Here is a 26,974-nt window from a genome sequence, read left to right as displayed (position 1 = left end):
CGGACAGTCTACATACTGAAAAGCTGCTTGATCATTTGTGCTGTAAGGCTAAAGGTCTACATTTAAAGCCCTTTGCTTGCATGAACCTCCATGAGGCAACACGCCAAATGGGTGTATTGTTTTCATTACTGTCTGCATAAATCTATTTTTAGATGATTGCCTTTAGGAGCAACACATATTGCAGGTTACAATTGCCTCAAGCAACACAACTCTGTTGCTTGCCCCCTCTGCTGAATCACTCACTTCAATCAAGTACACTGACCTCAAACTGTAAGCAGTGGTGGTCTGTGACTGTGACACATTACACAGAGCAAGCTAGGCATGGGCCAGCGCCTGAGACCCTTACGGGCGAGTAGTCATGCTTTACAAGACATCTGATTGATTGATTTGGATGTGGATAGCTGAAGACCACAAAGAGCAAGATAGACAGGCACTGTTCAGAGTTTGACAGGTACACATGACAAGAATGAACAAGATTTGCATGGTATAGCAGCGGCAGATTTCACAGGTGGCAGACAGAGCCACACGGGGTATGAGAGGGACACAATATACAGAGGGTAGGAGATAAACTTCGAACAAGGGATGAGCAGGTTATTTTGTTATTGTCTCCATGACAGATTATTTTCTCACACAAAAGTACCTGGTGATGCACTCAGTTAGCCAATCATCTTGCCTGGAACATACCTGAGATCTATCGATGCGGTAAAATCGGTCCGCCGATGTCGCTGTGGAAGAAACAACACATAGGTTGGTTGAAAATATTTGACGTGTAGCATCCCACAGTATCAAACCCTGCAGTCAAGCACTGGATAGAACTGAAAGATTTGCCAGCCTATAAGAAGAGGCACATGTCTGACACTTATTTAACTCAAAGCTCTTCAAGATAATCTCCTTTGAGACCTTTTCTTTGGATCCTGTTGCTCAGTGACTACTGAGCAATATCTTTGGAAGATGCTGTCAGTTACAACTGGTGCTGTTCCAGGGCCAACCACATGGGGTGGAGCTCCAGTAGCGGATACATTCATTAAAATGGTACAACATTCAAAGTAACTGAAACACCCATAGACCAGGGTTGCACAATGTAAAAATAAATATTATGTATCCTACTAAGACACTACTGACAATGGGATTTCCAACAATGAAAAATACTATACATAAGCAGCCCGAATAGCTCATCAAAAGTGCCAACAATAAAAACATACCTAACATTGGAAATGCAAGCTTTGATATGCCAGACAACGAAAATGCCAATGTAGCCACAGACGGAAGATCTGTGTAACACTAGCCAACAATGCACTAGCAGTTGAAGCTCTGCCTCAGTGCGAAAATATTAAAAGTGTTATGATATAAATATGCAAGCTGGGGAAAGATTATGCCACTGTAATCAAACCCCTATGTAGCACCCAGACCTTTGTTAGAAGCGCCCTTAGAAAAAAGGTTTGCTCAGTGAACACTACACAAAATAATACACTCAATGTTTATAGAGCTGTTTTAGGTTGTCAAGGGTCCAGTTCCCAAAATGTCAAGTGTTGAGATAGGGAAACATTGGGTCTGGTACTGGATATCAACAATCAGACAGTCCAGATGGGAGGCCAGTTTACATCCAAATTGGTCTCATAGTCAAAGTTCAACAAATACTAATTCTGGAGATGAGCTAGAATGCAGAGTTGGGGTTCAACCCTGAATTATTATGATGATATCTCTGAAAATGTAAACACTGGCGACATAATTAAAACGTTTCCTAAATTAAGACCACTGGCCACAGCCAAAAGGATATTATCCAAAGGTCTTAGTCAACGAGTAAAGCTCTCACCCACTCTGGGTCTGGAAATGGGCAGATACAGGTTTCTACAAAGTAAGAATTGGATTGGATCTTAAGGCTTCTGTATGGTTCTCTTCTTCAAGATGTTTTTCACCAAGGTGTCTGCCCACTGGGTCTTGTTCTTCAAACTTCTCCTCTTCAAAATTCTTCAGAGATCCTTCCTCATGAGAGCACACTTCAAGTATGAAAGGAGATCCGTTTACGTCAACACATGTGTATAAGTAGGAGTGTGCCAACAGACACACAGTACTGGTTGCAACAGTAAATTCTGCATATACTCTGCCACTCCTTAGAGTTTCCTTGAGCAGGCACCACGATTACAGCCTATACAGGCGTCCTTTTAAAGACCAAAGAGAACAATTGATGGCCAGAATGTTGAACGATGTCAAACAATCGTCCCAGTACAGAGATCTTGGCCTAAATTCATAATTGCTTTGGTCCCCATGCATTTCCAGTTTAAATCCAGCCATATGCAAATCAGTCATGAACTCTGTTCCCAATGGGAACAGTCCAGCCCGACCCGCCAGGCAAGGCCCTCACTGAATCGGAAACAAGCATCCTGGGACCAGTTTCGGGGTATCAACCAACATCAGCCAGGCTAGCTTGACTCCAGTGACATGGAGAGCACAGGACCTTTTACAGAGTACAGTATATAGGTTTAGGGAGATGTGAGAAATTAGGTTACTGGTAGACTGAGGTGTGAGCCTTGGTCAAGCAGCAACTACAATCCTTGTCGGAGGTTGAGTACAGGTTACATTGGGGTTTGCTTGTGCCTTACTCAGGGTCAGACTGATTTGCATATAGCCATGTCTGAACTGGGGTGGCAGAGTGGGCTAAAGAACGGTGATGGATTAAACCCAGATCTTTTGACTGGGTGTGAGTGTTTGATTGATTCAGATGCTCTGTCCATCACCACCCCCTTTTGTACCACTTTTGGCCGCCATAAGTGTGGCAGGGTATGCTCAGACGTGAGTCCCTTGCTCACTTTGCCACTGGATTCAAGCAAGCCGGGCTGAAGACGGCTGGAATGCCAGAAACAGGTCCTCAGAAGCTTGTTTCTGGTCCAGGGAAGACATGGCTTGGCAGTTCGGGCTGGACTGTTCCGATGAGGCACAGGGTCAGACTGATTTGCATATAGCCATGTCTGAACTGGGGTGGCAGAGTGGGCTAAAAAACGGTGATGGATTAAACCCCTTTTGTATCGCTTTTGGCCGCCATAAGTGTGGCGGGGTATGCTCAGACGTGAGTCCCTTGCTCACTTTGCCACTGGATTCAAGCAAGCCGGGCTGAAGACGGCTGGAATGCCAGAAACCGGTCCTCGGAAGCTTGTTTCCGGTCCAGGGAAGACATGGCTTGGCAGTTCGGGCTGGACTGTTCCCATGAGGCACAGGGTCAGACTGATTTGCATATAGCCATGTCTGAACTGGGGTGGCAGAGTGGGATAAAGAACAGTGATGGATTAAACCCAGATCTTTTGACTGGGTGTGAGTGTTTGATTGATTCAGATGCTCTGTCCATCACCACCCCCTTTTGTACAACTTTCTAAAAGTGGCATTTTCAAAACAATAATATGAAACCCAATTCACCATAAGTTAGGATTTTACACTCCAATTCTTTAGACATGAAACATGAACTGGTTGCCTATTCCCATTTGTAAATTACACTTATAAAATGTAATTGGGCATCTCCAGTGTTATCCTATAGGAGAGGTAGGCCTTGGAGTAGTAAAAAACGATTTCAATAGTTTTTCACTACCAGGACATACAAACTTAAAATTACAATTCCTAATTTTATTTGCGCAGCACCTTGACTCATGGGCTACCTAGTGTCTTCCTTAGGGGTGACTTACATATAATAAAAGGGGAGTTTAAGGCTTAGCAAGGGAATTTAAATGCCTAGTCGACATGGCAGTTTACAACTGCATTCAGGCTGAAATGGCAAGCCTGGGACATATTTGAAGGTGCTATTTAAGTGGATGGCACAATAAGTGTTGCAGGCCCACTGGTAGTATTTAGTTTACAGGCCTTGTATATATTGTATACCTCTCTACAAGGGAATTATACGTACATTAAATATGTCAATTGGGTATAAGTCAATTAAACCATGATTGGAGGAGACAGCACAAGCCCTTTAGTTATCAGCGGCAAAGTGCACAGATCCCTAAGGTCAACAAAAACAAATTCAGCTCAAAGTGGAGGAAAAAAGGCAAAGGGTTTGTGGGTGACCCAGCAGAGAGGGCCAGGTCCAACAGGAGAAATAAATATGCTCCTTGTTTATTGCTTGATTATCTTAACAGCTCCAAAGTATTACAACAATGTACTGCATATTGTATATTCTCAGTTCTATTCCAAAATTTTTACTATGGAGATCCCCAATGTACTTTAAGCATGCTCTTCGTCAGTGGGAGGAATACATATATAATTGAAATCTGTGGAGGAAAATGCAGCGAGTTTAAAAATAATCATGGGAGGGTAACACACTACCCCCTCCTGCATGCACAAGAATCAAAACAGAAACAATACAATTACAAATGGACGTAGAGAAACTAGTGGTCCCCTTCAATGTCTAAACCACACTATGAATGCTGAAAACGAATGGGATATCAAAAAAGTATGAGAACTCACTGAAATGTAAAGCAAAGGCCTGGAAACCATCCAACTGCAACTATAAAACCATCATGGTGCTACTAGACAAACTTTTATTAAGAAACTGAATGATAATCACCTAGAAACCAACACTGTAAACAAATTGTGAATACAAGATCAATGAAGTGCTATGTTAAGTTCACATGAACCCTAGGATAAGAAAGACAAGCATGTAGGCCGTAGCCGAAGGGCTTATTGACACTCAGAAGCCATGGAAGGAGATTCTAAGATACAGCTTGACAAATGAGGAGTTTGACAAACTGGGTTAATCATGGGGTTCGTGGGGTAGGGGAGCTGTATTGAGATGGGGTACTGCTACCATTTGAGGAATTATTTCCAGTTTATGAGATTCCCAGAGGGCAATTTTTATTATATCGGGCAGTGATTGCTACAGTGCGCCGCCATTGGGGTTTGGATTTAGAAGAGCCTCAAGTACACAGGGCTTGTCAAATATTGTGTACTACAACGGGTCGCATAAAGGCACTGTTGTGTCTTTATTAGGTGGTAGGAAGTTACATGAGAACGCCTTTTGCATGTCTAAGAGTAATGGGAGCAGGATTTGGCACATTCAATTTTAGAGCCAGAATGGGAAAAGATTCTTGCAAATTCTGGTACTGAGTCTAGAAATGTGAGATTTAATTGATTAATTTTTGTTATTTACACAGGGCATATCTAACTCTGGTGAAAATAGATTGGATATATCAGACAGCTGTGGCATGCCCTAGGTTTAGGGAACAAGGAGTGGAGATGTTGCATATGGTTTGGTCATGCTCATTATTTGAGGAATACTTGAAGGAAGTAGTCTCGTACATGCATGAAGGAACACAAAGATCTATTAATTGTGCTCATATGGTCTATTTTTCTGGGGGGATTTCCAAAACCTGTTAGGTGCAAAAGCACAACATGATTCATTGACTTGGCCTGGCACTTACTAGACGGGATGTAGCTATGTGTTGGAAGGCACCCAGGTCTCCCAGGGTGGCAAAATGGAAAGGGAAGCTGATTCGATGGGTGGGGTTTGAGAGCTCAGTGTTATATTTTGAAGTAAGGATGGGTAAAGGATCAATTGAAAGGGTACGAGCATGGGATCATTTATTTTATTCCTTTCAAAGTCCGGATATGAGAGATGACTCTGGGAAAGAAAATGAGTAGAAATGTACATCGCAATAGAAATGTACTTCGCACATTAATGCAAATTAAATGTATCTATTGAAAGGGGACGAACATGGGATCATTTATTAGATTTCTTCCTAAGTTTGTATTTTAGTAAACATGTCCTTAGCAAATTAATATGTGTAAATTAGAAGTGTACTTTGTGAATCAAGATGTGTCTATACATGCACTATACTATGCTGTAATGGGGACTGGACTGGGGGGGGGGGAGAAGTAGGGGTAAGTAGTAACAGTTATTGTATTGTTGTATATGTTTGATTAAAATGCCAATAAAAAGATGTGTCCTCATAACTAACCAATTACTATGGAATACTGTGTAGGGTTTGTGGGAGCATTGGCTTGTATTTCACTATGTCTATGTGCAGAGGTTATAGTGACTAAGAAGCAAGCCTTCCAAGATGGATGATGAAGAGAATCATTATGAATGGGTTGGAAGATCCATAAGTCAAGAAAGGACAATATTTACTTCCCAAGAAGGAGAAGGCCTTCTGAGAGGAGGATAGATTTTCTAAATACCCATGAGATAATCCTTGACTACAGATCTTTTGAAAAATAATATTTGTGAAGGGCATTTTTTAATAGGCCGTATTGGCCACAAGATGAACTCTAATAGTTGAAAATTGAAATTTTGCTTTGACCAGATAACGGAGGTATGGAAGAACTACCTCTTCTTGGCATGTGAAAGGACTGAAATTGTTCTGAGCCCACCAGATGCAGAATCTCTTCCACTCTAAAGAATAAGAAGTTCTAGTAGGTCTTTTGGCTTCTTTAAAAACATTCATGCATTATTGAGGAAGTTCAGGTGACCATATTGTATCAGTTAAGGAGCCAAACTGCTAAATCTGTGCTTGCTTGGGTGTTGAATTTGGTGTCTAAATTTCTGCAGTTGGTCTTGTTTGCCCGACAGTCTCCTATGTGGAAACTCTTAGAGGTGAAGGAGAAATGATAAGATTCATTCTGGCTTTCGAGTGAGACAGCTTGATGATCACTGTTGGCAGTAGAGGAAGTGGAGGAAAAGTGTAAAGAAATTTGCCTGACCAGTCAATACATAGGGCATTCCCAGTGTGCCTGGGTGGTAAAACCTTGAGGTGAAGTTTGACCATTTTTCGTATCCTCCATCTGCAAAAAGATCTATTTAAGGAAAAAGCCAGTCACAAAAGATGCTGTGACGTACGGAGTTGTTTAAAACCCATTTGTCATTTTCTTTAATGGTTCTGCTAGAGTGTGTGCCCGAGTGTTCTGGATTCCTGGTAAATGGACTGCTGTAATCTAAGATCTCTGTATTTTAGCCATTTCCAGATTGTGTGAGCCTGCAATGACAGAAGTTTGCATCTTGTTTCTCCCTGTTTGTTCAGATAATGCATGGTTGCTATACTGTCCATCTGAACAAGGAAATAATTCATTAATTCACGATGGAAGGAAAGCCTTCAGGGCTAAGTACAGTGCTCTCAACTCCAGTAGGTTGATATGGTAAGAGTGTTCCTTCTGAGATCACACGCTCTGTTCTGATGATGAGCACCCAAACCTGTACGTCATTATTGTTTAGGTAAGGATTACATTAATTCCTTTTAGAATATTCTCTGTGCGGCACCACCAGCTGAGGAATTGCATGGCATGAGTGGTTAGCGTCACTCTGTCCTCCCATCCTCCTGAGATTTGATGCCAATGATCTTCTAGGCACTATTGCAGAGGAAGCATGTAGAGTTTTGCATTCGGGGACATAAAAATGCATGATGCCACTGATCCTAGAAGAGAGAAGACTTGTGTTGCCACAGGGTGGGCTATTGTCTTCAGACTGACATTTCTGAAGGGAAAATAATTGCCTTTCCTCCAAAGGAAACATTTTTGTGTGCACTGTGTCTATTACTTCATCTAGGTAGTGTAGGATTTGTACTGGTATCACAGTAGAGTTTGTGTGATTCACATGCATCCCGCTTATTGAGAGAGATCCAGCCAAATGATGATGTTGGTTTGCTTGTTGGTACAAAGATGGCTTGATGAGTCAGTGGTTTAGGTATTGATAGACGATAATGTTCATTGTTCAGAGGTGAACTGCTACAAACGCCATGCATTCGGAGAAAGTAAGCTACATAGATTTGAGACCAGAAGGGAGAACCTTGTATTGCTAATGGTCTCTTCCTACCATAAACTTAGGAATTTTTGATGTTCCTTTGCTATCAGGATGTGAAAATAGGCATCTTGCAGATCTATAGGAATAAATTCTCCTTCCTTTAAGGAAGCCGCAGCCCGTGCAGGTAAGAGTGGGGAGGCAGTGGGCACGTGGGAGGATAGGGGGGATTTCGATGGAGGAGGATGAGGTAAAATGTATTATTTATCTAATCATCCCTCATCATCCTCTGTCGAAATTCCTCCAACCACTTTTACCTGCACGGGAAGTGGCTGTTTTAAGGGGAGTACGGCTTTTCTCTCCCACATATTTTTACAGGAGGATGGAGACTTTTTGTTGCAGTTCTTCCCCAGTGGAAGAGGGGTAATTTCTTTTGTTAGAATGAATGGTGGAGGGCACTTGAATCTGAGAAAGTTTCCATGTTCTATAATATTCAGAACTCACTTGTCAGTGGTTATTTTTCTCCACTTTTGTAGATAAGATGTTATGCTTCCCCCTACCGTAGTGTGTAATGGAGAGGGGGAAAGTGTACAATCACTGTTTGCCACAGGTTGTTCCTTTAGTGGCTTGGGCCAATGGTTGCTGACCTCGCCTGTCCCTTGACTGAAGTCTGTATTGCTGATGCCTCTGTGGCCATTGAGATTCCTGTTGTTGCCCTTGAAGCTGAGAGGTTTGAGCTCTCTGATTAAAGTACCAGCAGTCATAGGGCCTATGGGATGTCTCCTATATTCCCACCTTTTCTCCAATCCAACAGCTCTCAGAGTGTCAAGCTCAGTTTTCATTCTAGATACCTCATCATTAGCATGAGAACCGAGCTGAAAAGGGAAGGTTAAAAATTCGGGGGTTGAGCTTCAGGTTTCAAGCCTGTGAGTCTGAACCAAGATGAACGCCGAAGTGTAAGACTATGGCAGTATCTATGAGCTGCTAGAGTGGATCCATCAGCTGCAGCAACCATGACCTGATTCGTCACCATCATGCCTTCGCTGACTATCTCTCGGAAGTCCTCACATCTTTCTCTGGAAAGGTCTTTCACGAATTGTTGTTTTTAATCCCAAAGAAACCTGTCATAATGCCCAAGAAGAGCGATCAGCCTTCATAGAGACAGCCGATGTACCGCAAAGTTCTCTGCCCACAAAGTCCAATTTTTATGTTGAGCTTAGCCAGCGCACATGCGCTGTCTGCAAGACCTGCTGTAATGCGTATAGGAGTATAATCCCACCTGCTGCTTGCAGTTGGTTTTCCTTATTGGTAGGTGCTCCAATATGTCACTTCGGTTTTATATCAAGCAGCACTGACCAACTACAGTTGTCTATTGTTTTTCGCTGAATGACTACTTTTCGTTTAGGGTGCCGCGCTTTATGTTTTAGCACGGCTCACTATTTTGTAATTTTTTTTTTTAACTTTAAAATGCACGGGCGCCTAGCTTCATGTTTAAGCACAGCGCCCTACTTTATGATTCTTTTTTTAAACTTCACTATGCATGGGCACCGCGCTTCATGTTTTAGGCCGGCGCCCTATTTTGTCATACATTTTTTTATTACCATGGCCTGCCTTTGCTATCCCCTGCCACTGCCAGCGCTGCCAGTCTGTCGTCTAGCATCACTGTGTCCAGCTGCCCCACTGATGGCAGCGGCTTCATCTTCGATGAGTACAGACCCAGCCCTTTTTGCAGCGTGACACTGGACTCCCCTGGCCACATTCCACCTGACGATGGGCTGGCCTACATCTACATGGGCCACAGGGCCCCAGCGCTTGACCAACCCGCGCCAATCAAAGATCAGTGTTTCAGGAAGTTGGCACACCGAACCGGCACCTCCTCACCACCTCCAGTCTGCCAACAGCAACCCCGTGCCCAGCCTGTACTGTGGACTACACTGCCATAGCACAGCCCTACCGACTGCCTGCCTTCCTGCTCCCGCATTGTTACCCCACAGTGCAGCCACAGGACAACGGCTACATGCAACAGCTCTGCAACAAACCATGCCTGCCATGGAGCTCACCTAGAGCTGGGTGCAATTAAGCAGAACAAGGACCCAAAGGTGTGTGGCATCGCAAAATAAGAATGGACATGCGAGAGGTATGCGATTTTTGTTTTAGACCCAAAGATATCAAAGTGCTTTACGTCAGCACCAAGGCTTGCATTAGGGAGAGCAGGCATGCATAGTGGGGGCGCTGGCATTTATAAAGTATGTGCTAAACCACAGTGCGTGTTTGGTGAGTTGCCTAAAACTGCACAGCCTAAAGATTGGCAGCTGGGGTGTGCTTGAACTGGTGTTGCCTGGTTCTACAGTGCACCACTTGAAGTGCATAGGTGTACCACAGTTAAATCCCACCATGTAGAATTGACAGCGTCTCTAGCAATTTATTTATAAAATGCTGCATGCATGGTTGTAAAAATGCTCCCATATATTAATTTTTTCGACGATGCAACACGCTGAGGAAAGGCAAGCACCTGCTCACATGAGCTTAACGCATGGGCACCACTTCTGCACACGAGTGAGCATCTGTGTGCCAACTCGGTTCTGGAACGGTGCAGGGCTACCCAGTTCTTTAACAAACTAGCAGGACATTGCATTTGGGGAAATTAATTGTTAATAGCATTAAAGCACGTACGTTGCGCTTACACGTCAAACCCTGTACCTTTGAGTAAAAAATAGGGTGACTGGAATAAAAATGCACACACACAATGGTGTTGAGTAAATGTAAAGCACCTGCTGTGGTCTGCTGAATCTGAACTTGCTTAATATAACCGGTACTCGGGTAAAACACTCCAAAATCCTTCGGTTCAAGCTTGCTATGTATAAAATTGCAAGGGGGGGTGGGGGGGTCCAGTCTTTCGCAGCAGGAGCAAACTTCCCATTTACTTTGCATGCACACATAATAAATAGCCTGTGCCACTTGTTAAACTTATCCCCGCCTACCAAACATCTAGAGCACATAGCTGAAATGCAGCCATTTATTTCCATTTAAAAAATATACGGCCTAAGCATTAGATTTACTTATATTAAGTAAATACCATCTCTACTTCCTGTCCCTGCTATATAATTAGGATGACATTTTGTGAGATTTAACGAGAGGTCCTGTTTTTCACACATTTACAGTGCCAATAGCTCTAACTCTCGCAAATGCGAGACCTATTGCATAGCAAATGCATGTTTACTTTCCTTGTCAGGAGGTCAGGAGATGAAGGAGCTGTGGCATGTCGTTTCCATTCAGCAGAGATGATGGCAGAGTGTGGTGTAGGATTGGTGCAACACAAAGATGGACCCTGATCCAGTTGTTTGCATTTTGTTCTGTAGGTGCACTGGTGCAGCTTTTACAGAAACGGGAGTCAAAAATAGCTCCATAGCTGGTACCAAAGAAAGCTGTGGTCTAGATGCCGATCTATGATGGAGTGTCTCAGAGATTACTGAAGTGGTGGCTGGGGCAGTTTGCAAGTCAATATTATAATATTGGCACCACTGAAAAGTACCTCCTGGAAAGCGTTTATATCATCCACAGAAGATATTCTCGATGGAGGTGAGTATGTCAAAGTAGGTGAAAACAGACCCCAAAAGTAGGTATGGTGAGACTGTGAGGATCTCGATCTCAAGGTAGAATATTTTCTTTGCCTTGAGCATGAATGCCTGGGAGATCCTGACCGAAGATGACAGTGGCGAGATCTTGCTGCGAGTTTTCGTGTGATGGGAGTGAGATCTAGGGTGCCTTGGTGTAGATGTCACTGGTGCATGTGATTGTGGCGTCCGAGAAGGAGAGGCTGGTGGGTTTAGTGGCGTAACTACAGATGGAATTGCTATTTGTGGAAGAGGCCGTGGAGAATGGAGAAAAGATGATGGCGGTGGAGGAGGAGATTCCGTCGGAGCCTAAGGAGGTGATTGTGAATCTGAAATGGGGACTGGAGAAGCCTGCCTGGATGGAGAATAGGCTCTTGAATACTCTGAGTCAGATTCTGATGAATGTCTGCAAACTTTCATGTGGGAAAGCCATTCCACTGTCTTAGTCAGAGAAGTTGGATGATGTCTCAAAGTCAAAGTTTTGGACTTTGTATGGTGCCTCGACATCGAGCCATCCCTCGAAGTCGATGGTGCTCTCCCCTTCGATGTAGGAGTCCTCAGAGGGTGGGATTGGGGCACTGGCAGAGGGAACAGTCTCTCTTCATCCTTCAGATGTCTATTCAGCAAGGGAATCTTGCCTTTTCTGGTGCTCCACTTGGCTTTGGAGGCAAATCTTTTCTCTTACCCTCAAAGTGCACCTGGAGAAAGACTTGGAGAAGGTCTTCCAGTGACAACATATCTTTGGATTCAAATCCAGGGCAGGGTCTGTTTTTACCATTTGTCTGCCACATTCTGGGCATTTCGTGAAAAAAGAAGGCATGTTGCTTAAAACAGACATATTTCCTGTCAGGAAAATGTTTCAAAAAGTACTCTTTGCCCTAAAGGATGTCAAGTGAATCACTGTTGGAGAGAAAAAAAACGAAAAATGTTTGGAGAAAAAGCCTGGAAAAGGTAGAGCTTTGATTCAGGATCCTGTCAGCAGGAAATGGAAAAAATAACTGAGTAAACTGCCACCTGCAGGGCATGTTGGGACACTGGGGGCCAATTGGCCATTTCGAAGTAAGGCAAAGATACTGTAAAAATGTGACATTGAAAGAACTGCTCCAGGGTCACGGCATGTGGGCGGGACTATTCAGTACTTATGATTATTAATGGAGATCGATCCCCTGAGAGAGAACACCCGCATACAGGTTTTAATGTCTGCAGAGAAAGATGAAGCCAACCTGAACAGGAAACATCATTTGAACCAAGCACGCATCGTATCCTCCATTGTGTAACATGCACCTCAGGCCCACACTGCTCACTAGGCCCTTACTGTATGGGTGATTAAGAACCCCAGGTGCAAACAATAGTCCAGGTTTTCAGGGAAAGGTCAGTAGCCAACCTCTCCATTAGGGTTATAGGTAAAACGATATGTAGTGCTGAATAGTAGGCTCTATCAATATCCTACAAGGGGATTATGAGGAGAGTATATATATATATATATATATATATATATATATATATATATATATATATATATATATCTGAAGCAAACGCACTGGGGCTCAGGAGGGATACACGACCATGGTCCGCCATCCGGCCGTTACATGCAGCCTGCCGCTACCTTAGTGTAAATTCATTTTCTGTGCCGACGCGTTTCAGGGCTCAACACCCCTTCTTCTTGGGCAAACATAAAAAGCACGCCTGAGCCCTGCATCACTCGTTCTCTGACTTTATTGATGCCATCCCCGCCTCCCATGGGCGTGTTCTCATCGCACTGTCCTCTGGTGCATTCTGGGGGATGGAGTTCGCGATGCAGGTAAGTCTCCTTTAAGTAAGTTCTGGCGTGGTTCTTAACATCCGTTTAAAACGTTAGGTCTCTGAGTGAGTCACTGTTAGGCGCTGGCAGGCTCAATCTGCATTTGGAACATGGTGCTAGTTTGTCCTAATAAGTTCAAACAACTGCCTCGCATAGCCTGTAATGTTCGTCTTCACCTGCTATGGATGGTTCTCCTCCCCACGGCCAGGCACCGTGTTGAAATATCTGAAGCAAACGCACTGGGGCTCAGGAGGGATACACGACCATGGTCCGCCATCCGGCCGTTACATGCAGCCTGCCGCTACCTTAGTGTAAATTCATTTTCTGTGCCGACGCGTTTCAGGGCTCAACACCCCTTCTTCTTGGGCAAACATAAAAAGCACGCCTGAGCCCTGCATCACTCGTTCTCTGACTTTATTGATGCCATCCCCGCCTCCCATGGGCGTGTTCTCATCGCACTGTCCTCTGGTGCATTCTGGGGGATGGAGTTCGCGATGCAGGTAAGTCTCCTTTAAGTAAGTTCTGGCGTGGTTCTTAACATTTTTTATGTTTGCCCAAGAAGAAGGGGTGTTGAGCCCTGAAACGCGTCGGCACAGAAAATGAATTTACACTAAGGTAGCGGCAGGCTGCATGTAACGGCCGGATGGCGGACCATGGTCGTGTATCCCTCCTGAGCCCCAGTGCGTTTGCTTCAGATATATATATATATATATATATATATATATATATATATATATATATATATATATATATATATATATATATATATATATATATATATATATATTTATTTACATATATATTTATTTATATATATATATATATAGGAATACACTTTGCAGGTGTACAGTGGCACAGATTTCCTAGCCATGCAAAGCCTTTCATCCCTTACCTCACTCTCAAAAACTCCAAATAAGCTTCATGTAAATCATAATCTAGGTCAAGAGTGGGGCTACAAAGAAAAGCACATTATAATAGTGATGAAACATGGACCAGTTTTCTGGGAGCCTCCATTTTAGAATCTGCATTAAACTGAAACAGTCTCACACAGTGAAAACAAACACAGGCAGAGAAAGTTACATTTTAAAACGCAGTTGACCCACTTTCTGAAACCCCTCCCCTTACATGATGTTAAACGGGCTAAGGAGAAGCTCAATCCAAATAGCAATAAATAGTATGAAAGATCTTCACAATAAAAACATATTTATTTACATTTAGTTATTTTAATGTTTGTATACAGTGCTTCTATCACTTAATGAACTCTGTAGAGGGGCATGCCTAGAGAAGGCATATTACCACATAGTCCAAGTGCAAGGCATGAGTGCACACTCCAAAACCATAGAGGAGTTGTGGCTTTTTACCTACTTGCAAGACGTTGAGTTGTTAATTCGATTACAAAGCTGCTGTCAGGGGGAGCGACCCTTGACCTTCCAGGTAGGTCACTCTCCCCCCGCTGCAGCTCCACCACCGCTTTTGCCCTGCATTACTGGTCTTTCTGCTGGCTTCTTTGCTGCCCATTCCTGGGCGCTGTTTTCTTCCCTGCCCCCCCCCCCCGTATTCACTGCTCACTTTTCCCGCTGCTGCTTCCCCTGCGGCCCGTCCCCACGCCCATTCGCTTTCTCGTGCCTCCCAGCTGCTCCCCCTCCCAGCTCCCCTTAAAGTGGCGGCAGGTGCGCGGCCGTGTAGCGGCCGCTCCCAGCGGGCGCGCCGCTGGCGCGCCGCTGGCGATCCAAAGGCAAGCCCGTCTACGCCCGTCCGCGCCTGGACCGCGCCCAGTGTCAGAACCCCTGGACCCCGCGAACGCCACAACACCAGACTCCACTACGACACCAGCAGCCTCCACGCACTCAACGCCTGCCGAAACCACACCTGCCTTCAGGCCACCCCGAAACGGACCCACGGACCCTTCTCCTGCCGCACCTGCAGCTTCACCTGCAATAGAACCACCAAACCTCCAAGGACTGGACCAGACCACCTCCGCTGCATACTCCTCAACACCCGCTCCGCATGCAAACACGCCGTCGAGCTCTGGGATCTGCTCGACAACTCCGCCCCAGACGTGGCCTTCCTGACCGAGACCTGGTGGAACAACTCCTCGGCGCCCGACATCGCCATAGCCATCCAGGACGGCTACAAGATCACCCGCAGGGATCGCGCCAACGGAATCGGAGGAGGAATAACGATCGTCCACAAGTCCACCCTCAAGGTCGCCACCCACGTAGACGACACCATCAACACCGCCGAACATCTGCACCTCCGGATACACACCGACCCCAACACCACCCTCAGAGGAAAACTCATTTATAGACCCCCCGGACCCTGGGCTCAGTTCAGCGACTCCATCGCCGACCTCGCCAGCACCCACGCACTCGCCTCCACGGACTACATCCTCCTCGGGGACCTGAAATTCCACCTCAAGAACAACAATGATGCCAACTCCGCCACACTGATCGACAACCTCAGCCTCAAGCAACTCGTCACCACACCCACCCATGCCGCCGGCCACACGCTAGACCCCGTCTTCTCCACAGGCACCCACGTCGCCTTCGACCACACCACCGAACTCCAATGGACCAACCACCGCTGCATTCATTTCACATACAAGAAACCAACCACGCACCACCGCACCCAAAAGCTGCCTCGCCGCTGCTGGAGCAAAGTCACCGAAGATCGGCTGATCACCACCCTCGCCCAGAACCCATCCACCGACCCCACTAACCCAGACGCCGCAGCCCGCAACCTCAGACAGTGGAACGCAGACTGCGCCAACACTCTCACCCCGCTCAAGAAACCCTCCAACAGCCACGCCAGCAAGAGAGCCACCTGGTTCACCGACGAGCTCCAGACCTCCAAACGCGCATGCCAGAAACTGAAGAAAATATGGCTCCATGAACACACAACGGACAACCACGCAGCCCACAAGGACGCTACCTGCAGACATCACCACCTCATCAGATTAGCCAAGAGATCCTCCTTCAAAGACCGCTTGGACAACAACGCACACGACAGCAGAGAACTCTCCAACCTCGTAAAGGAACTCTCCATCCCCAGCGCCAACAACATCCCGCCCTGACAAGAACTGTGCGACTCCCTAGCTATCTTGTTCCACCGCAAGATCGCTGACATCCACGACAGCTTCAACACCACAACCGCCCCGACTATGCCAAACTCCACCTCCCCTGGGAACACCACCAGCGCCACCCGCCTGACCTTCTGGTCCAACGTCAACGACGACGAGACACGCAAGGTCTTGAACTGCATCCACTCAGGATCTCCGTCAGACCCGTGCCCACACCACGTATTCAACAAAGCAGATGCAGCCATCGCACCCCAAATACAGAAGGTCATCAACATCGCCTTCAAAACAGCAACATTCCCGGAAAGCTGGAAGCAAGCCGAAATCAACGCCCTCCTCAAGAAGCCCAAGGCGGACCTCAAGGACCTCAAGAACTTCTGCCCCATCTCCATGCTCCCGTTCCCGGCGAAGGCCATCGAGAAAATCGTCAACAGGCAATTGAGCGGCCACTTGGAAGACAACAACAACTTGGACCCATCCCAGTCCGGATTCAGACGAAACCACAGGACCGAGACAGCCCTCATCGCCGCCACAGATGACATCAGGCGCCAACTAGACAACAGCGACACATCAGCCCTCATCCCCCTGGACCTGTCTGCCGCCTTCGACACGGTCTGCCATCGCATTCTAAAGAAACGCCTCCTAGAAGCCGGAATCCAAGAGAATGCCCTTGACTGGACCACGTCCTTCCTCTCCGGTAGAACCCAGAGCGTCCGCCTCCCACCCTCCCGATCCGAAGCCACCAACATCATCTGCGGCGTCCCCCAGGGCTCATCCTTCAGCTCGACGCCGTTCAAAATCTACATGGCCCGCCTCGCACAAGTGGCCCGCCATCACAACCTCAACATCATCTCCTACGCCGACGACACCCAGCTCATCCACTCCCTCACCAAGGACCCACACACCGCCAAAATCAACCTCCACAAGGGAATGAATGCTGTCGCCTACTGGATGAGGAGCAACCTTCTGAAGCTGAACTCGGACAAGACGGAGGTTCTCATCCTCGGACCCACCCCCTCAGCCTGGGACGACTCCTGGTGGCCGACCACACTGGGAACAGCACCAACACCCACCGACCATGCACGCAACCAAGGATTCATCCTCAACTCCTCCCTTTCCATGGCTAAACAGGCCAACGCCGTCTCCTCCTCTTGCTACAACACCCTCCGCATGCTCCGCAGGATCTACAAGTGGACCCCGACCGAAACAAGAAGAACGGGGACACAGGCCCTCGTCAGCAGCAGACTGGACTATGGCAACGCACTCTATGCAGGAATCCCAGCCAAACGCCTACGGCGACTACAACGCATCCAAAACGCCTCCCTCCAACTGATCCTCAACGTCCCCTGCCACAGCCACATCACCCCCCACCTGAGAGACCTACACTGGCTCCCCGTCGACAAGAGGATCACCTTCAAGCTCCTCACCCACGCACACAAAGCACTCCACAACGCCGGTCCAGCCTACCTTAACAGCAGACTCAGCTTCTACACCCCCACCCGCCAGCTCCGCTCCGCCAGCCTCGCCCTCGCCGCTGTCCCCCGCATCCAACGAATGACCTCCGGTGGCAGATCCTTCTCTTACCTCGCCGCCAAGACCTGGAACACCCTCTCTACCCACATACGGCAGACCTACGACCTACTCGCCTTCAAAAGACTCCTCAAGACCTGGCTCTTCGAGCAGTAGCAGCACCCCCCCTCCCCTCAGCACCTTGAGACACTCACGGGTAAGTAGTGCGCTCTACAAGTACTCTTATTGATTGATTGATTGATTGATTGATTGATTGCTGTGAGGTGGAAGTTGGATCCTTGTACATGGTGGGGGAGGAGGCATCTCTTGCACAATGATCTGTTGCCAGTGGTTAGCCAGTATTCTCAGAGGCCGATACAGAAAGAATAGCCTAGAGAAGAATCTAGGAGCAATGCAAGACACTGCTTTGACATTGGGTGTAAAGCGCTGCTGTTGCAATAACCAATAGTCACTGGGGACATTACCAGTCTAACGACCATCTTAAGCTTATGAGCATCAAGGAGAAAAACAGATGGATTTGACTGCAGGGCGTAGAATGGACTCCTGCAGTCAAATGCACAAGCCGAGCGCAGATTAATAATGCTGCCTTCTTGAAAAATTGTCCTGTCTCGTCGAATCTCTCAGTCTCACTGGGTAGGTTTCCTTTTCTCTATCCACTGACTACAAAGATCAGGGCATAGGCTCATCAAAAGCAGGTCAATTAAAAGATTCCGCTTGGAGGTGTTGCCGTAACACAAGGTGAAGAGGATCAAAAGTGTGAGATGAGACATGAAGAGGCATGAATGGAGGAGATTGCATACTAGCACTAGTATGTGCCCACACCTGGCCTTCAGGTTTAAGGTCTAAGTTTCAGTAACTGTCTTTTCTGCCCTTCTTTTGCATATGCTAAGCCTTCTGACTCTAGCCTCTTTCATCCAGCACGTTTTCCGATTCAATATTACTCCAGTACTAAAGGCTGTCATCTTCAACAGATTCACCAAGGCATTTGAAATACATCCTTACTCTTTGCACTGCCAATCCCCCCTCTTCTCACTTGAAAAGCAGAAGCAAGTAGATGTCCTGAAATATTTAAGGATAATGTAATTTGTCAATCCTATTTACAATCTTAGAATATAAGGGAATCAGCAGAGGACATTTCAAAATATTTAAGGACAGAGTAATCTACTATTTCTAACTTCAGCTACATAACTATTTCGGGAGGAAGGCAGGTTGTTGTAACAAAAGTTGTGATGGAATAATATCGAAGAGGCAAGAGTGAACAGGAAGGAAAGCAGAGTGGGTGAAAATCAGAGGTGCAGGGATAATGTGATAGTGCCATGGATAGATGTTAGAGTGGCGGGCAAGAGTGACACAGGATCAGAAAGTGTGAGCAGTGGGAGTGTAAGAGAGGTGTGAGTTCGGGGACACTGGTGTGATGGTGGATGGAGGGTGGGTAGTGAGACGGAAGACTTGATAACAATGGACAGATGAGGTGGTTCATGGACAAAAGTGAAAGCACAGCGGGTGCTATGGTAATGGACCAACTTAAGGGGTGGAGGTGGCAAGTGTGTTGTTGAAGCGGAAGTTGTTTAAGTGTGAGGGAGGATGTAGAAGCCTGGAATTAACAGATTTAGAAGCAGACTCACCATCAAGGAAGCACCATCGAGGATTCAGCCGTTCACCGAGGGAAACATGTGGGGGAGGGCTCTCATCATCCTGAGAAAAAAAAGAGCTGTCATTATTTGCTGTCCAACTTTATGTTATCATCCCCTCTCCACTGTTCAATACAGTGAGTTAAGGACTGAAGTCAATAACCTCTCATCGAACACATTTGACTTCTTACCATAGTGTTGGAAAATGAGGCAGTATCTGTGAGGCCTGCACAAATAACATGTCACATTTGTCCTTCACTGGGAACCAAACACCATAGTATAGCACCTGACTCTCAGAGGGTAGCGTTGCAGATCAGTCTAAGGCTTACTCAAGGGAGGTGGTGTGGGCTAGTACTCGCCATTTACAGGTACGCAGAAATAAAACTCAATAATTAATTCTCCAGTCTGTACTTTGCTTTACAAAAGTAATAGTACATTTATTAAACACACATTACTCAATACTATGCACCAATTTACAAATATACATAAGCTGTTGGAATTACATTGTGACATTGCATAACATTTCCACCCCTCCGGCAGGGGGTGGGGTGTAGCACCACAACTTCCATGTGTGAACATCATCTTGCCTCATAATGCAGTTAGTTGAACATAACCTGGAGCGAGGGCCTTGTGCACTGGCACCATCCCAGTGGCAACCCATCCCATTACCTCAACGAGCATTTATAATAGGCACACCTGCCAGGGTGACACATAACTGTGGCTGAGCATCCCATACCGACCACGAAGTATACACCTCTGCATCTTAGGGGCTAACAGTCTGGGTTCTTCTTCACCTAACGCAGCAGTAGGAATACATGTTTAGGCATCCCTTTAAAACGAGGTACTTATTAGACTTGATAACATTTATAATGCATTGGAATTACAACCTATAAAAGGCATTACAGATGCAATCACAGGAATAAGCATATCCAGCAAGACAACCTAGCAGGAATGTCTAGCAACATAAACCCTCGTTGCTTATGACTTCACATTACACATGTGACTTACAGACCCTCCATAGAAATAACATTAGCAAACGCACTTCTCCTGTAATTGCACCTCTTTGCCTCCAGGGGATGCCCTTCTCCAGACATCCCTCACTCAGCCCTTCATCCCTTGGTGCAGTCCATAACACACCACCAGCTGCAGAACAAAAGTTCCAGCTTCAGGATGTTGATAACTGCTGGCCGAGCCCTTGAGGGGTTATTTCTCCTGAGTCCGTAGAGACTTAGGGAGGGACTTTTCCTCTTCGTGCTGAGGGAGACTGCCTTTCTCCTGCAGCACCCCCTGTACCTTTGCACTCACTTGGTGGTGACCCCGTTCTCTTGGGGCCACCACAGACCCAGAAAAAGTGGTTTGCCCTTTCAGGTCGGTCCCGGCCTGCAAGGCATTATGGGGTGCTTCCGTCTTCTCCTGCATATTATAGCAGCGGCTCCCCCGCTGCTTCAGGAGAGACGCAATTGCACCGCGGGCGGCTTTCCCACATCCAGCCCTTGTTGGGGGGCCCGGTCCTACCCTGACCCCCAGGTGGGTGTCCACAGCTCGGGGAGCCCGAGTTGTGGATGTTTGGGACCGGGCCCCTGGCTCCTCCTCGTGGGTTGGGGTCCCGGTTCCACCCCCAGCAGCCCCTGCCAGCCCCCCACCCGACCAGCACCCTTGCGTGCTGCCGTGGGAGCCGGCAACACAGTTCTGGTCTGCCAGCTCCTGCGGGCAGATGTGATAACTCCCGCCGGTTGGGCTGGACTTTGGGGGAGTGCTGCGGCACTCCCCCACCCTCCTCCTTCTCTTCGGGGTCCGGGGGTGGGATCCCGGGCCCCTGGGCCATCTTCATGGGGAGGGCGCGACGGGGCCTCCCAGCTTGGCTTCGTTCCTGGGGCCTGGAGTTGGGGTCCTGGGCCCCCCCCATGCCACCGCTCCCCGACTAAAACTCTTCTGCAGGGGCCAGGATGGGCTGCTGACACCCCACCAACACCTCTTCACGTGCTCCCCAGCTTTACTTCCAGGTGACGGGGCCCAGAGTTGGGGTCCCGTGTTACCTTGACTTCCTTGCGGGGGCGCAACGGCGCTTCCCTCACTCTGTTGTCGCCGGGGGCCAGGGTGGGTTCCTGGCACCCCGGTTTGGCTCCTTCCCAGGGAGCGCAATTGCACTCCCCGATTTTCATCTTTGCAGGGGTGTGACGGCACCCCCCGCCTCCAGCAGGGCCCAGAGTTGAGATCCTGGGCCCCTTTTCACCATGTTCATGGGGAGCGCTCCCCGTCTTAGCTTCTGTTGGGGGCATCCCCCAGGACCTGACCCACATTCAAGACCAGCGGCGGCGCCCCATGCACTTTGTCGTCAGTATTCTTGGAGGTCCAAGGTTGCCAACCTTCTGGGAGGCATATCTCAGACCCCAGGGTACTGATCTGCGACATTTCTGCCTCCTCTTGCTCCTGGTGACACTCCCCAGCCACTGGGAGCACTCTCTTTCACCCTCTTGGTCTTCAAGCGGGTGAACTCAGCAGGGAGCAGTCTTCACTGGCTCCCTGTACCAGCCTTTCGCCTGGCCTTCCTCCTGGGCCCCTCTTCTCCCTGCGCAGAGGCCCAGGCTTCTGCTCACTGGTCCTGGTCTTCACCTGTGGTGCCAGGCAGTGTCCTGGGCTAGTCTGGAGGTTCTTCCTTTTAGCTGCCCATGGCTTCAGGCTCCAGCACCAGTCTTCCTCAGCAGACCACACCTGAAGAGAGGTCCTCTTCCTGTGGCAACTCTTTTTAAAGAATTGGGGAGGGGGCTGGCAGGAAGTCTCTGTTTGCTCTATCATACAGCGACACATCACTTCTCTGCCCCTGCTCCCTCCTTCCTGGCCAGGCTTCTGGGTTTGTTCAAAATGGCGACGTCCAGGGGTTTCATGCCACATAGTCTGGAGGTTCTTCCTTCTAGCTGCCCATGGCTTCAGGCTCCAGCACCAGTCTTCCTCAGCAGACCACACCCGAAGAGAGGTCCTCTTCCTGTGCCAACTCTTTTTAAAGAATTGGAGAGGGGGCTGGCAGGAAGTCTCTGCTCTATCACACAGCGACACATCACTTCTCTGCCCCTGCTACCTCCTGCCTGGCCAGGCCTCTGGGTTTGTTCAAAATGGCAACGTCCAGGGGTTTCATGCCACATGGTCTCTGAGAGCCCCTTCCCCCCTCGCTGCCTTCTCTCCAGAGATGCTTGGTGCCTGGCACCAGGTGTCGGCTGCTGATGGATGAACCTGTAGCTCCACCTATCTTCTCTTCTTGGAGGGGAGGCCCTCGCCCTTGGAATTCTTGTTGTGCAGGGCTGGACCTCTGAGACTACAGCTTGGCGAGGAAGGTCATTCATTCATCCAGGCAGGGTCAGCCCTTAGGCAGGCCCTGGTTATGTGCTGACTCAGAGAAATATGACATTTCTGGATGACCCAAAAGCAGTACAAATATGACTTTGGACTCAGCAGAATACTTCTTCTCACATAAGTTACAGTGGACTTTGGTGCATGTCTGGAATTTGTAGGCCCTAGGAAAGTGAAACTAGCCCATGTGCTCCCCATCCTCATAGGAGAATAATGGAGTGAAAAACAGAAAAGCACACTGACTTTCCCTGTCATGTTTCTTCCCACTGTATAAAGCCTATTTCATGTCACCACCCAGCTCTGCATAACTCCTGCCACACCATTCTATCTGCACCTGCTCCTTGGCTGCGCACACCAGGAATCTCCCCTGCGCAGCCCCTACACATGTGCACACGCATGTCCACATGTGTTTGCATGTAACCAGCCTGGTGCCCTTTACATCAGCTGCAGCGCAGCGGCCTAGTCAAGCCAGGGGGACACCAGCAAAATCCACATGCAGTCTCTTTCATCATGAGTTCACTGTGGGTGAGTCCCAACTTATGGGGCTCTCCCACAGTAAAAACAACAAATAGGTGTTCAAAAAAACGAAAAATGTGGGCGGTTGAGATGGTCAGAACCACCTTCTAACACTTAGAAACCACAATCCCTCTACACTTTGATTCAGAGAAGTCGCTGCTGCACACAATTAAATTACTGTAACCTCCAGTTTGGTGAATTGATGATCTTTCTATCTGTTTAGTGAAACTAAAAGCGGGTCAATGCGGTGGTGAAACAGATGCTGCGTCGATTTCTTCAGTTGGAGAGCAGGGCCTGCGGCAAAGTCACAGTGGGGATCTTGGACGTCGGGACTCGGTGCTCTGGACTTGGATCGGGGTGGTTCCTGGGGCCGCGAGCAGGCGCTGCATTGGTTTTTCAACTGCACGGCAAGCTTGCACTGGAAGGGAGATGCATGGGTGTTTGGTTCTTGAAGCAGCAAAGCATCCTTCAAGGGACAAGAACTGGAGTTGGCACCACTTGACAGGTCAGAACTCCAAGCAGTGAAGTTCAGGGGAGCTGCAGATGAAGTCTTTGATGACCCTGAGACTTTCAACAGGAGGCAAGCACACACAAGCCCTTGGAGAAATTTGGAAAAGCAGGATTTAAAAAGCAAAGTCCAGTTCTTTCACTGCCCACAAACATAAGCAGCAACCTCAGGCCAACCCAGCAAAATGCAGCAAAGGGGAAGTACTCCTTCTGACAGCTCTTCAGCTCTTCTTATAGGCAGAGTCCTCAGTCCAGAAGTGTTCTAAAAATGTGGGGTTACAGGTCCAATACTTATACCCCCTTTAGCTTTTGAAATACGCATACTGCCTTGGCTCAAGACTCACTCCAGGGGCTTGGTGACAATGTTGTGAGAGGACAAGCACAGCCCTATTCAGGTGTCAGTGACAACTACTCCCACCACTCTAGCTCAGGAAGGCCCATCAGGATATGCAGGACACACCTCAGCTCCCTTTGTGTGACTGTCTAGAATGAATGCACAAACAGCCCCTGTCAGTCTAAACCAGGCATTGATTCCACAAGCAGGCAGAGGCACAGAACAGTAAAAAAGAAAATGTCCTCTTTCTAAAAGTGGCATTTTCAAAACACACAATTTAAAAACCATATGTACCAAAATATGTATTTTTTAATTCTGAATTCAGTGAAACCAAACTCCAAATCTCTATCTCTTCCAAACTGAAAGTTACACTTGTAAGTTTGTTACAAGGCAGCTCCAATTGTAACATATGGCAGAGATAGGTGTTTCAATAGTGAAAAACGAAATTGACACTACTTCACGATCAAGACATGTAAAATATACCAGTACATGTCCTACCTTTCACATACATTGCACCCTGCCCATGGGGCTACTTTGGTCCTACCTTAGGGGTGTCTTATATGTAGTAAAAAAGAAGGTTGGGTCTGGCAAGGGGGTGCACTTGCCAGGTCGATATGCCAGTTTAAAACTGCGCTGGAAGACACTGCAGTGGCAGGCCTGAGATATGGGTAAAAGGCTACTCATGTGGGTGGCACAATCAGTAGTGCAGGCCCACCAGTAGCATTTTATTTACAGGCACTGGGCACACACAGTGCACTTTACTAGGGTCTTACCAGTAAATCAAAAATGCCAAACAAGGATAACCAATCATAATCACAATTAACATAGGGAGCACTTGCACTTTAGCCCTGATCAGCAGTGGTAAAGTGCCCAGAGTACAAAAAACAGCAAAAGCAAAGTCCAGCATACATTCAAAAATACTGGAGGTAGAGGCAAAAAGACTGGGGAAACCACACCAAGGATGCCAGGTCTAACAAGCACCCTTGTAAAATTAAATTATGTAAATGCAAATATGCAATCAGATATTTTTCAGATATAATATCATATATCTGCAAACCAACATAATTTGTGACCATTGCCACAATAAAGCCTTATGTCACATGGTTAGTAATGTCCAAATATTGATTGCTTTCCTCTCTAGACATAACCATATCTTGTTAAAAAAATATTCATTTATGAATTCTAGTTCAGTAGATTGTTTAAAAAACAGATCATTTTGTCTGGTCTTCTACACTTACCCAGGTTCAGAAAAGGGCAGGCTTGCCGCCCTGGTCTGGAAACACAATTTGCTGCACTGGCATCTTCTATAACAGTGGAGCAGAACTGCAGTGCCTTAAGGGACAGTGAATTCATCTGCACAGCAATGGTTGTGAATGTTTGTCCCCATCTAGATCACATCCAATAAAACAAAACACTCCATACAGAACACTAAAGATATGATCAAAAGCAAAACTATAGCGGAAAGTATAAATAAACCTACCAATGTCCTACCTTTTCTCCACACCTGTAAAAATAGTCTACAGTGTCTTAGAACAAGACTAGGGATAACTGACACATCTCACTAAATCATACCTGTAGGGATCCAATCTTAAAATACAGTTACAAATATAGGGGGCCCGATTCACAGAATGAACTTAAGACTCAATCCTAAACTTACTACTATTTTGGAATTCACAGAATCCACTTAATACTTTTGCCATTCACAGAATGAACTTACTACTTTTGGTATTCACAGAAGTTAGGATTTTGTCTTGAGTTAGTCTTAAGACAGACTAAAGACAAAATCCTAACTTAAGTCTGTCTTAAGTTTGTCTTAAGTCTGTCTTAAGACAAACTTAAGACAAAATCCTAAACTTCTGTGAATACCAAAAGTAGTAAGTTCATTCTGTGAATACCAAAAGTAGTAAGTGCATTCTGTGAATGCCGAAAGTAGTAAGTGCATTCTGTGAATACCAAAATAGTAGTAAGTTTAGGATTGAGTCTTAAGTTCATTCTGTGAATCGGGCCCATAATGTTGTGGGAAGTTACAAAAGGAATTTCTGTGAAACATTAGGTGACAGGTAAAGTGGTGTGTTCAGGTAACCTCTTAAGGAGAGAAAGAAAAAGCTTTTCTGCATTCTAATGCTGTGGCGGCTACTGGCTGCCTGTCAGTGACAATGGGTAGGAGGATGTGTACCCACTGAGACAGTTTCCATTCTTACTGTCTGTTTTAAAAGCAGGCAAGTTAACAGTAAGTGTCTAGTCAGCAATGACAGCTCTCTCAGCCCGAAAGTTTGCTCTTAACTAGAAGATACTCTCCAGGGCTGCACACGTTTTTCATTGTGCATCCTCATTCGTACTTAAGCCCATCTATGGAAGAGTTCGTCCAGGGATAATCGTGACACACCAGCTCTATACCAAACTACTTGCTGTCCTCTATATGGGCCACTTTAGGAACAGTAATAAAGTTCAACGTTAATGCCCATTGAGTCACTGAACATTTTGAAGGATGTACTTTAGTACAACGCGATCAAAATGATCGCGGTACTTTACGACGCGGTCATTATAACGCAAGTCGTTACAACGACTTGCTTTGGAGGGCGCTGGATTGTGGATTAGTTTAATTTTCTATTCCAACTCCAGCCCAAGTAGCAGTAGGGAAGGTGTTGGAATCGAAAATAAAACTATTCCTTTAACAAGAGCACCCTCCAGCGCAAGTCGTAGTAACGACTTGCGTTGTAATGGCTGCGTAGTAAAGGACGCGTGGGGTAAACACCACGCTGTAAAAGATGTTTACCCATTTTGAAGGATGTACATGCTCTCAGAAGTACACTTTATTCTTGACTTTTTAAGACAATGTTTTACAGTACTGTAGCATTACTGACTCCACAAACCGTTAAGGAACCTACTATTTTGCACCAAAGACACTTACT

The 26,974-nt window shown here is 46.8% G+C and overlaps 1 protein-coding gene across 2 annotated transcripts in view; it reads right to left on the bottom strand.

Moving 5' to 3' along the window:
• The window catches only part of DGKI (diacylglycerol kinase iota), a 689,048-nt gene that overhangs the window by 207,952 nt on the left and 454,122 nt on the right, over positions 1–26,974 (bottom strand). For both annotated transcript variants that reach the window (XM_086952973.1, XM_086952974.1), the window contains 2 exons: positions 19,355–19,424; positions 685–725 (listed from right to left, as the gene is read on the bottom strand). In XM_086952973.1, the coding sequence (XP_086809099.1) occupies positions 685–725; positions 19,355–19,424 (111 nt within the window). The remainder of the gene's footprint in view (positions 1–684; positions 726–19,354; positions 19,425–26,974) is intronic.

This window comes from Lissotriton vulgaris, chromosome 1_2 (assembly GCF_964263255.1).
Source record: "Lissotriton vulgaris chromosome 1_2, aLisVul1.2, whole genome shotgun sequence".
NCBI lineage: Eukaryota > Metazoa > Chordata > Amphibia > Caudata > Salamandridae > Lissotriton > Lissotriton vulgaris.
Note: the sequence above shows the minus strand (reverse complement) of the source record. Positions and strands in the feature narration are given on the sequence as shown.